Here is an 11,637-nt window from a genome sequence, read left to right on the forward strand (position 1 = left end):
GGAGGACCCAAGTGACAAGGAAGAGCCCAAGCACCAGCTGGACACAGAGCGCCTGAGAAGATGCTGGCCTGAGCAGCTGGGAGCCAAGAGCCAAGGGGCTGACGAGCTGGCAAGACCTGCACTGGGCAGAGGCACCACCAGCTGTGTGCACACTGGCCCGAGTGACAAGCTCCAATGCTGCGACACGACATGCAAGAGCCTGGTAGAGGAGGAGGTGGGTAACGCCACAGCAGCTTGCCCGGGTGACCAAGTGAGCTGGCTCTCTGGGCTCACCAGTGCTCCTGCGCGGGTGTGCCGGGAGGGTTCAGGCTTGGGGTGGGGGCTAAGCCACAGGGGTTCTCTCTCCCAGCCTGTACGACAACCCCCTCCTGGGAAACACCCAAAACCCCCCTACTGAGGTCATCATGGGCAGCACCTTGCCTCTAGGGCAGTTGGCTCTTGTGACGTCATAAACAGCTGCCCTACATAAAAGCCCCGCCGGCCCAGATGGGCAGCTCCGCAAACAGGAAGGCTTGCAGGAGCCAGCGGGCGCTTTGGCAAGAGGCGTTTGGGTAGTTGCAGCACTGCGACCTTTTCCCTCTTGCTGGAGACTGTGCTGGACTAGGCGAGATGCCAACCGAGCTGGGCAGGTGGGTGCAACAGGGCCCAAAGAGCAGGGAGGGGAAAGGCAAGGAGCCCTGTGTGCCGCCCGGCTTCCTTGGCACGGACAGGCAGCCCCAGAGCACCGGGGCTGTCTGCAGCACTACCCTCCAGCCTGGCGAGCCAGGCAGCCCCGCAGAGCCTTCTGGTGGGCAAGACCCTGCCCTTTCTCCTTGGGAGAGCCCAGGGGCACCAGGCTGCTGCCCGTGTGTCAGGCCAGACGTCTTCAACTGCCTTAGTGCCCCCAGGGTGGTGGGCTCCAGCACAGAGCTTCCTAAACACCCCTGGGCCCTGCGCTTCTCTGCTCTGCTGAGCTGAGCAACCTGGTGGCAAGGTAGCCCCTAAATGCATCATCACCACAAGATCAAAGCCCAAGCTGTAGGATCGGATAACAACAGCCTTCCCTCTCTTGTAGACGAAGCATCGCCTGGCGGAATGGCAGAAGGTTCCTGAGGGGCCTTTTCCTGCTCGCCCCAATCTTTGCTGGTGAGTAGTGCTGCCCAAACACCTTGCGGGGCAGCCCAGGCCTACTGGATGCCAGCTGTCAGTGGGAGGGAGAGGCAATAGATCCCATGTCGCCTTCCAGCTTCACATCTCTGTGATGGTGAAGGCCAGAGATGGTCTGCACAGGTGGCCTGCGGCCTGCCTCCCGCCTTCCCTGGGCTCAGGCACTGTTAGGGAGCGGAGCGCATAGGATCGTTTTGGCGAGAGGTCCCTCCCTGCTTCAGAGCTTTGGGCTTTGAATGTCTGTGCAGAACCTTGCGTGGCCGGGTGCATTTTGTCTTGGCTCAGGACCACATGCCTTCACTAGCCTGTTGGGTCTGTGGCCGTTGGGTGTAGCTATTGTCCAAGCTCCGGGGCCTGGGGGGTGCCCCAGGGGTTGGAGCCACAGCCGCTCTCTGCACTGTCCCAGCCAAGCTCTTGCCCCCAACGGGTGGGAGGCCAAAATGTGCCTACAGGGAACACGGGAAAGCCTCCTAATACAACTGTCTCTTGACGTGGTGACTTCCAGCTGGGCTTTACTGCTGGGGCTTGCTGCTCAGCGAGAGCAAGGGGCAGAAGGAAGCGCTGCAGGTACGTGCCTCTTGCTGGGGGAAGGCAAAGTGCGGCCGAGGCCTTAGCTCTGAGCTCCTGCCTCCCCTGCCAAAGGTGGGAAGCTGCTCCACAGTGCCAGGGCTCATCCTCACAGAGACGTGGGAGGGGGTGGGGACACTGGTGCCTGTCCATCCGCTGCCATAGCTGCTGAATGAGCTTTGACACAGAGATGTCCCTGAGGGAGCTCTGCAGGCTGGCAGGCTGAAGAAAGGAGAAGTGGGGCAGCAGGTGGCTTTGCTCTTCCCAGAGACAGTGGCTGCAGAAAGGCCTGCAGCCCTCTGCCTTGCTCCAGACTGATGGAGAGCAGCAGCAGCTGCTGCCTGCTGCTCCCAGGGAAGTCTCCTCTGCGAAGCCCCCACAGCGCCCCTTGTGCTTGCTCTCACGGAGGGCCTTTGTGTTCCAGGAGAAGGCAGGGGAGCCGCTGGAAGCAGAGCTCACGACTCTCGGGTAAGAGCGCTTCCTTACCATGGGCCCCATCTTACCATGGGCAAAACATGCAGGGCTCCAGGCTTTCCCACCTGCTAAACGTGGAGGTGAAGGGGGAGCCTTTGTGAAGGCGAGGGAGGAGCGAGGAGGGGGGCAAGGACATGGCACCCTGCAGGAATCCTGCCTGCGTTTGGAGCCTGCCTGCAGGGGCTGGGTGGCCCTTGGACAACATGTGCTTTCCCTTTGTCTTCAGCAACTCGCTGGCCTTGCTGAGGGAGAAAATCCGTGAGCGGGAGCTTCTAGAAGAGCAGGTGGCTCGCCTGCAGGCAGAGATGGGTGCCGCAAAGGAGGCCCTCCTGCACTCCGTGGAAGAAGTCTTGGAGGAGAGCGAGATGGCCGAGGAGAAGAGAGGGGTAAAGAGGCTGGGAGTGGAGGAGAGACCTTGCTGTCCTTTGGAGGCTCCCTCCTGCCGCTTCCTCCTGGCTCTTCTCAGAGCCAGCTCTGTCCTCTTGCTGCCCAGTGTGGCACCTTTTCCAACAAGTCTTGCCCGTGGGGGACTGACCCCGAGTCTCCCCTTTGCTCTGGGCAAGCACTCAGTGTTCACGCACGAGTGCCCGCTGAGGCGTTTGTGTCATTCTCCACGTTCACTCCCGTCTCTCCCTTCTTTCCCAATGTTTTTCCCAGCCCCTTCTTGACTTGACCCGGGCAGCACTGGAGAAGACAGCGGCAAACTACCTCGAGATGGTGGACTGGGCTCTGAAAACCACAGGTATGCCCAGCGAAAGTCTCCTGGCACTCGGCTGCTCTATGGCCCCCCCAGAAAGTCTGCCCAGCTGCGCTTGCAACCTTGAGAAATACCTGCTAACTCGCTGCTTCTCCTGGCCTCTGGCCTGCCCTGAGCAGCTGCTTTCCATGTGTCTTTCAGGGGCCACAATCGACACAGAGAGAACATCCAGCACCTATGGTGGGCGAGGCGGTGGGGCTCGCTGGCTTGGCCTATGGTTCTTCTCGGTTGCCAACCCTCCCGATACCATTCTGCAGGTAATAGCAGAGACAGCATGACTTCTGAGGCCCTTCCTTGCTTTCCAGTTGGGGCAGCAAGTCCCAAACGCCTCCCGTCACAGCAGCAGTATCGCTCAACCTTACCACGCTCATTGTCTTCCTGACGATCCCCCGTGCTTCCCGACAGCGCTGCCCTCCCAGCTGGAGGGGAACGGAGCTGAACCCAGCGGCAGCAACCTGCCCACAACCCTTGGTCGCCGTTTGCTGAGCACCTTTGTCCTCCTGGCAGCTGCATTTGCCCACCTCCACTCCAGTGGTTGCTTTCCAGAGAGAGGGGAAGCTGTGGGGGGACCTGCCAAGCCACTGAGGCAAGGACAGAGCCTCCTGCAGGCCCCCGAGCCTGACGGGATCTGCCCAGTGGGAGGAAGCGTGGCAGCTGGACTGGGCCTCGTCTCTCCCGCACAGCCTGCGAAGGCTCATGGGGTGACATGCGCTAGGCAGAGCCGCCCTGTCTCTGAACGCCGTGCAAAATCAGAGCAGGATTCTGGAGAGGCAGTTGAGCCTAGATGTTTCGTAAGGAAGACTTGCGTATTCTGAAAACAAGTGTGAAAGTGCCCCCTCCTGTCCCTTCCAGCCACTTGTGCACCTTTCCAGGCAGAATGGCAGGCGAGAGACAAAGGCAGGCCTGTGCTTCTTGCAAAGCCGCCCGTCCTGTGGGCTCCTGGAGCGCCTTGCCATTGGAGGTGTCTGCTTTCTGCTTGCAGCCGCACACTTCGCCTGGACAGTGCTGGGCTTTCCAAGGAGCTGAGGGCCAAGTGGTCATCCGGCTGCCTGAGCACATCTGGCCAAGGGCTGTCACCGTGGAGCACATCTCCAAGGCAGTCTCTCCTTCCGGGCAAGTCAGCAGCGCCCCCAAAGCTTTTGCTGTCTCTGTAAGTCTCTCTGCCTTGCACCTCCGGGGCAGGGGGGGGCGGGGAGGCAATCTGGCCATGGCAGGAAGCTGCAAGGGAGACTCGTTGCTCCTGGCAGCTTGGTGGCTGGTGGCTGCAGAGCAGCGCGTCCCTGCCTGGGGTCTGTGGGGGCCCACGGTGCCGTTGTGCCACTCCGGCTTGTTGTGTGCTTCCTGGCCCAAGGGTCTGGGAGCGCTTGCTCAACACAGCCTGACCCACAGCCACACTCACCTCCTCCAGACCGCTGCGAGAGGAGCGGGGCAGGAGGCAGGCATCCCCGATTGGGACGCCGCGGGCGCTTTTCCTTAGGCTCTGCTGGAGCCTGACCTGCCCCCACTGTCTGTTGCCTTGGAGGGCGTGGGTGAGGAAGCAGCAGCAGAAACTCTCCTGGGGCTCTTCCTATTTGACGTGGACAAAGAGGCTGTTCAGACCTTCCGCCTGGAGGTACTGGCAGTGCGTGTGGGCGCGATGGGAGGGACGAACGGAGCTTTGCCTGCCAGCCCTTGGGCGACAGAGGGCGGAGGATGAGGCCAAGCATCCTGCGCCTCGTGGCTCTGGTGTGGGAACCATGGCTGCCGCCTCTGCCAGGGCTGCCGCCTCGGGTTCCCCAGCAGGGCTAGCGCTGGCCAAGGAAGCCACCTTGCTGGGCTGCTGCTCTTTGCAGCCGAGTGAGGATGGCTCCCCCCGTCTCCTTTCCAGAAGCAGCTTCCCAGACCCTTCCAGTATATCAAGTTCCAGGTGCAGAGCAACTGGGGCAACCCCGAGTACACCTGTATTTACCGAGTGCAGGTTCACGGGGTGCTGGCAAGGCACAACTCCCACCTGAGCCAGGAGACAAGAGAGCTTCTCTGAGCGGCAATAAAAAGAGCAGGAAACCATGGGGCAGCTCACGTTCATGTGATTCGGCCCACCCGGGGCTTCATTCCTGAGCCAGGCTGCCCGCGGTGCGCATGGGGAGCACCTCGAGAGAGACCCGGGAGAGGAGCCGGGTCTCTGACAAGTGCAGCTCTGCCTCCAGGAAGCGTGAGGGCCCTCGGCTTCCTCCAAGACAACTCTGCAAAGGAAGGAAGCAGAGAGACCCTTTGGCAAGTCTCCTCCGTACGTCCTGTCATCCATAGGACAGGCATCTGCCACCACCTCTGTCCAGTGCCAGCGAGCTGCCGCAGCCGTCAGCTCCTCCAGGACCAGTCCAGCTTGCGGCGCTGCTGAGGGAAGGCCCTTTCCCCCATGGTCGAAGGGTGGGCCCTGTCTTTGTCCGCAGGGGACAGGCCGGGGCCCTTGGGCTCCAAGGGCCTAGCAGGGACCCTCCGTGGGACAAACCATACCCAGACACAGCGTCCGTAGGGCTGCCGCCGCCGCGAAGACGTGACGAGCGCCCTGTGCAGGTCGAGAGGAGCTGGCAGCGCTGCAGGAAGTCCCCCAAGAAGTGCCGGAGCGCTCCAGGACCCCCTGGCCAGGGATCTCCGCAGAGGGCAGTGCCCCCCGTCCGTGTTTCCTAAACCCCCGCGTCAGCCCATCAATACGTGCGGCCGTGTGAGCCGGCGGCGGCGCTGCTCTCGCGCGGTCGGCACAGCCGCAGGGCCGGGGCCGGGGTCGGGGTCGGGGTCGGGGCTGGCTGGAGGCCGGGGCTGGCTCTGGCCCTCGGCGCCGGGGGGCAGCAGCGCCGGGCGAGACCCCGGGGGCAGCGGGCTGGAGCCCGGAGCGGGCTGCTCTCCTGCTGGGGCTGCGCAGCGGTGCGCCGGCTCCCGCAGCAGCAGGCGGCTCCGCAGGAGCAGGAGGGCGACCGGCCTCCTCGTGCGCCCACCGCCAGCCACGGACACCCCCCAGCGCCGCCGGGCACTGCAGCTCCCGGCAGCCGCGGGCCCCGGACACGGCCCCGGCGGCCCCCAGCCCCCCGACGGCCGGGGCAGCGGGGCCGGGGGCTGCGGAGGGCCCGGCTCCCCCCGCTCCCCGCCCCACCCCCGCCCCCCCGCCTCAGGGCCGGCACCCCTCTCCCCGGGCCGCTGCAGCCCCGCCCGGCGTTGCCCGGCAACCCCACCAGCTGCAGGTCACGTGGCCTCCTCCTGCCCCACCCCCCCCACCCCGGTGCTGCCTAGCAACAGCGGCCCTTGGGCCCCCAGGGCTGCCCCGGCCTGGCTGGGCCTCCCCTCCCGCCCTCCCTCCCTCCTGCCTCCCTCCTCCTGCCCTCCCTCCTCCTGCCCTCCCTCCCGCCCTCCCTCCTCCTGCCTCCCTCCCTCCCTCCTGCCTCCTCCTGCCTCCCTCCCTCCTGCCTCCCTCCTCCTGCCTCCCTCCTCCCGCCCTCCCTCCTCCTTCCCTCCCTCCCTCCTTCCATCCCTCTCTCCCTCCTGCCTTCCCTCCCTCCTTCCTCCCTCCCTCCTTCCATCCCTCTCTCCCTCCTTCCTTCTCTCCTTCCTGGGCTCTGGGCCTGGAGTGAGGCCGGGCAGGGTTGGCCATCCCACCAGACAGGGGCTGAGCCCAACGGGAAGATGGAGCTCGTCACATGCAGAGGTCACCCCTCACCAGGACCGTGGGGAATGGCCAGTGCTGGAAATGGCTGCTACAAGGGGTCTGTGAGGAGTTTCCTGGGGAAGTTTCTCCTCTCTGTTCATGCAACAACAAGCTGGGCTGGATCTCTGCCCTGAGGCACCCTGCTTGAGGGCTCCCATGGGCAAGAGGATGGTCTGGAAGCCCAGTAGACAGCCCCAGGACCTCCTCTGCATGCTCCCTGCCAACCCTGCAGAGAATCCAGCAGAGGGCTCGTCCTCCCGGGGGTGGGGGGTCACAGCTGGATGCCCAGTCCTCCAGCTGGGTGCAGAGCCCTGTCTGGAGGTGACTTTTGGGGTAATGTCCAGCACGCGGCCTGGGGTAGATTGTCTCAAGACTGTGGGCTGGAGATAGGGCCTGAGGGTCAGCAGCAAACTGATCTGGCTGCTGGGTCCTGCTTCCTTCAACACAAGCTCTGACACAGGGTCCCAGACTTCCTTTTGGTGACACGGGTCAGGAGTGATGATGACACTGTGAGCAGGGTACATGGGGAACATTAATCCTTCTTCAGCCTCTTCCTCGGCCATGTGTGGGGCCAGGACAGCAAGAACTTCTGCCTCTGCACCATGAGTTCACTTTAGTGTAGCCACAGTGTGACCATTGTCTTGGATTAAATGTCAGCATTTTTCTCTCCAAGACCATTGCAAGCCCAGTGCCACTTCCTTCTGATGTCTCCTCACCCCTCCTCTGATCTCGCTAACTGTTCCTGCACCCCCTCCTCTGCTCTCCCGCAGGGTCTCGAGCTGGCAGTACTGCTCTGGAGAGTGAGCAGACGGTGGGGCCACAGGGCCACGGGGGTGACTCTGCACTGGCCATGCTGGTGCGGGTGGGAAGCAGACCCAACCGAATGGGGATCATGGCCTGTAACCCCTCCAGGGATCCAGCACATGGTATTTCATTAACAATGGCATGAATCACTCTCCACTCTCCCTTCCCCGGGCCAGCTGGGTCCCCACTGCCTCTCTCTCGTGATTGCAGAGTCCTCCTGTGCATGTGGATACCTGCGTTTTGTGCTTTCCCTTTAAGAGACTCCACCTTGGAGGACTTCTCATTTTGGGAGGCTCCTCTCGCTGCCCACCCCAGGCACACGCTGTCCCAGGAGAGCCCCTGTGCTCTCCTGGCACCTCCAGCTTCCCCTCCAGAAGGAGGCACATCTGACCCTGTGCCTGAACCTGTGCGACAGCCCCGGCTATGTACAACAGTGACAATCCCTCATCTCCCCTGGCACTGGACACTGAGGGGGGACTCCTCAATCCTAAATCCCTTGGTGTCTAAGAGATCCTAACAGGATGATGAGCTTTTGGCTCCTGACCCCATGGACAAGGCTGCCCAGCAGGCCCTTGTGGGCTGCACTCCTTGGGCCTATTTTTGACACCAGCTCTGGAAGAAGCACCCAGCCTTCAGACATGGCACTGGCTAGAACTGCCTTTATTACCAAGACACTGTGAGGGAGCCAGCTCTGACCCACCAGGTGAGACATTGCATTAAAACTGGGGTGAATTGCAAGCATTTATGTAGGAAAATGATAACAAAAAATTTCATCATCATCATAGTAACAGTAGTAATAATAAAAATAAAGTGAACAACCAAAACTGAGTCCTGGTTTGGGATACACTGGGATTCAGTGGTGGAAAGGCAGTTTTAGCACTGCTGAAAAATGTCCATGCAATCACTTTCCTCAGGGCATCCTTGAGTTCCTTGTTCCTCAGGCTGTAGATGAGGGGGTTCACTGCTGGAGGCACTACCACATACAGAACAGCCACCACCAGATCCAGGGATGGGGAGGAGAGGGAAGGGGGCTTCAGGTAGGCAAACATGGCAGTACTGATAAACAGGGAGACCACGGCCAGGTGAGGGAGGCACATGGAGAAGGCTTTGTGCCGGCCCTGCTCAGAGGGGATCCTCAGCACAACTGTGAAGATATGCACGTAGGACAGCACAATGAAAATGAAACACCCAAAGCCTAAACAAACACTAACCACAAGAAGGCCAACTTCCCGGAGGTGGGAGTGTGAGCAGGAGAGCTTGAGGATGTGGGGGATCTCACAGAAGAACTGCCCCACAGCATTGCCTTGGCAGAGAGGTATGGAAAAGGTGTTGGCAGTGTGCAGGAGAGCATTGAGAAAGCTGCTGCCCCAGGCAGCTGCTGCCATTTGGACACAAGCTCTGCTGCCACCCAGGAGGGTCCCGTAGTGCAGGGGTCTGCAGATGGCAACGTAGCGGTCATAAGCCATGACAGTGAGAAGGGAATACTCAGCCAAAATGAAAATGGCAAAACTTAAGACCTGGGCAGTGCATCCTGAGTAGGAGATGGTCGTGGCGTTTGTGAGGGAATTGGCCATGGATGTGGGGACAGTGGTGGAGATGGAGGCCACGTCGAGGAGGGAGAGATTAAAGAGGAAGAAGTCCATGGGGGTGTGGAGGCGGTGGTGGCAGGCTATGGCGGTGATGATGAGGCCGTTGGCCAGGAGGGCAGCCAGGTAGATGCCCAGGAAGAGCGCGAAGTGCAAGAGCTGCAGCTGCCGCGTGTCCGCAAATGCCAGGAGGAGGAACTCGTTGAGGGAGCTGCTGTTGGACATGTTGTTCCCTGCAGGCCCGTGGGACTGTGCCAGGAGGAAAAGACAGGGACAAGTCAGGAGAGACTCCTCTGTTCACAGCTCTTTCCCTTTCTCACACACACCCCCCAACACACACACACTCACACACACACACACACACACACACACACAGACTGCTTTTCTCCTCGGCAGGACCTTCACTCAGCTCCCTGTCTGCAGCTCCAGCTTGGGCTGGCTGCGTGCGCCATGAGGAGCCGGGACGTGTGCCTGCAGGCTGCAGAGGGGTCGGTGCTGCTGGAGTGTAGGAAGTCTGTTGAACATCTTCACATGCAGTTTGGAGGCATTTGGAGCACAAAAGCAACAGCTTCCGTGCTGGGGGGACTGTTTGCTTCTTTGTCTGCTCTGCAGGGCTGGACTAGGCAGCCTTTCCGTGGCTCCCAGGGTGAAGACTAGTGAGCCCTGAGAGGCACCAGCTCTCCCTGTGCCCTAGGACACAGCCAGCACACTGGTCTCCACATCTCCACTATGCTTTTGCAGCTGCCCACACACAGCCACCCCCAGCAGCACTTCCATCTCCTTAGCACCCCTCTGTGGCTTCTGCATGGGACATTCAGCTATCACAGATGTCCCACACAAGAGCTAAGCCCTTCTGGAGGGGAGCACACAGCTCGGCTGCACACACCCTGGGAGGGTCAAGGGTCTTAAAGGTGGCATCTCCTCAGTCAGGTCATCCTGTTCTAGGTGGGAGAGGAAAGCTGCAGGGGGCTTGCTGGGGGGAAAGCGTCTGCATGTGGGGGCTGGCCGAGAACAGTGATGGCAAGGTGATGTGGGTGCTGTCTGCAGGCTGAGGGCTTGTGTGGGCAATTGCTGTGGGTCCTTGCAAACCTAGTCACCCCTCAGTGTGCTGGTGACCAGGCTTAGTTTCTTGCCTCAACCTGACTGCTGCATTTCCACTCCCACCATGCAGAGGCGAGCCCTCTTGAAAACCCCACTCTCAAAAGGTCCTCCTGGAGAGCTGGAGCTGTGGGCAGCCCTGCTCCACGCAGCACCCTCTCGACGGGAGGATGAACCTGCCCTGCTGGGGGAAACCCCTCTCACCCAGAGCTTCTCCCTGCAGCGCCGTGGGGAGCTCCCCGGGCAGGCTGCGTGCTGACCCGCGGAGGCGGCAGTCAGTGCCCCGGGCACACAGCACCCTGGGGTGCAGGGACACCACTCTGACTGATGAACCTGGGCAGACCTGGGTGCAGAGCCCAGCTTCACACCCCAGCTGCGTCCCTGGGAGAAGGCAGCAGGATGCCCTGTGCCTCTGACGGTGTGGCAGGACATCCTGCTCTGAAGCATCTCCTCCTCCTCCTCCTCCTCCACAATGCAGAAGCTGCAAGAGTGATCCTTAAAATCCCTATCAGTCATGGGATGGGGTGGGTGCAGAAGACCCCTCCAGGAACCTCGGCAGCATTGCCCTGCAGCCAGAGACTTTCCATGCAAAGGGCTGTGCAGATTTCCCCCACAAGGAGCTCTCCTCTCTCCTCCCACTCCACACTGCCTCTCACTTCTCTCCCTCTCGCCTCATCTCCCGTCAGCAGCAGCAGGCAGTGCCCGGAGCCCTGCTGCTCTTGGCAGAGGAGCTGCTCCTGCCCACAGCTGGGCACATGGGCACTGCTGCCACGGTTCCACCAGCTCCCTTGGTCCCCGCAGCCTGGCCCCACTCAGGAGCAGAGGCCCAGCCAAAGGCATGACTTTCTCTGCCCCCTGGGCTCCCTGGAGATTGTCCTGGGGCTCCAAGGCTGGCAGCTCCTGAGGGGCAGCAGGCTCCCTTCTGGGAAAGGCTCTGGCAGCTGCAATAATCCCCTGCAGTCCCTCTCGGCGCTGTGGAGAGAGACTGATTTCAGCAGGGTGCTTGATCCCCTCAGGCGACAGAGGTGGAGAGGGCTGGACCTGCTCCCCTCTGCCTCCTGCTCTTCCTGTCCCATTGCTGGCCAGGAGACGCAGAGAGTGGCCGAGAGGGGGTCATTTCCCCTGCGTGGGGCAGTGATTCAGAGGAGGAAATGCAGGTGTTTGATCTCCGCTGAGAAGGCCTTGGTCAGGAGGGGGATTCAGCTCCCTCCCACGCATGCCCCAAACCCACCGGAGGTGGGCTTCCTCTGGCCTCAGTTTCGGGGTGCCCAAAAGAGCTGCCTGCATGCAAGGCCTTGCCTGAGCTGCCACGACAAGCACTAGGGATGGAGGGGGGAGTCAGCGGCTCACACCCAAACCCCCGGGGATGGCTGAGGTTCCAGGCTTGGTCCAAGTCATGTGTGTGGGTGTCTGCCAGCTGTGATGGAGCAATTCTGAGACCCTCCCCACATCCTGCCTGAGCCTCAGCTGTGGGCCAGAGGGGTGGTGGGGCAGGTTCCCTTGGCCACCTGAACCTACACCATATTCTT

The 11,637-nt window shown here is 61.5% G+C and overlaps 2 protein-coding genes across 2 annotated transcripts; one reads left to right on the top strand and one right to left on the bottom strand.

Moving 5' to 3' along the window:
* Positions 1–609: 609 nt before the first annotated feature.
* LOC138065205 (sperm-associated antigen 4 protein-like) lies at positions 610–4,964 on the top strand. Its single transcript, XM_068929419.1, has 9 exons — positions 610–629; positions 1,055–1,125; positions 1,652–1,713; positions 2,138–2,181; positions 2,414–2,573; positions 2,845–2,929; positions 3,086–3,201; positions 4,422–4,556; positions 4,812–4,964. The coding sequence occupies exons 1-9, from the start codon at positions 610–612 to the stop codon at positions 4,962–4,964; spliced, it is 846 nt and encodes a 281-aa protein (XP_068785520.1).
* A 67-nt stretch (positions 4,965–5,031) lies between these two features.
* On the bottom strand, positions 5,032–9,235 carry LOC138065206 (olfactory receptor 14C36-like). Its single transcript, XM_068929420.1, has 2 exons — positions 8,330–9,235; positions 5,032–5,166 (listed from the first exon to the last, which is right to left on the bottom strand). The coding sequence occupies exons 1-2, from the start codon at positions 9,233–9,235 to the stop codon at positions 5,032–5,034; spliced, it is 1,041 nt and encodes a 346-aa protein (XP_068785521.1).
* Between the last annotated feature and the right edge of the window lie 2,402 nt (positions 9,236–11,637).

The sequence above is a fragment of the Struthio camelus genome, unplaced genomic scaffold, assembly GCF_040807025.1.
Source record: "Struthio camelus isolate bStrCam1 unplaced genomic scaffold, bStrCam1.hap1 HAP1_SCAFFOLD_48, whole genome shotgun sequence".
Taxonomy (NCBI): Eukaryota; Metazoa; Chordata; class Aves; order Struthioniformes; family Struthionidae; genus Struthio; species Struthio camelus.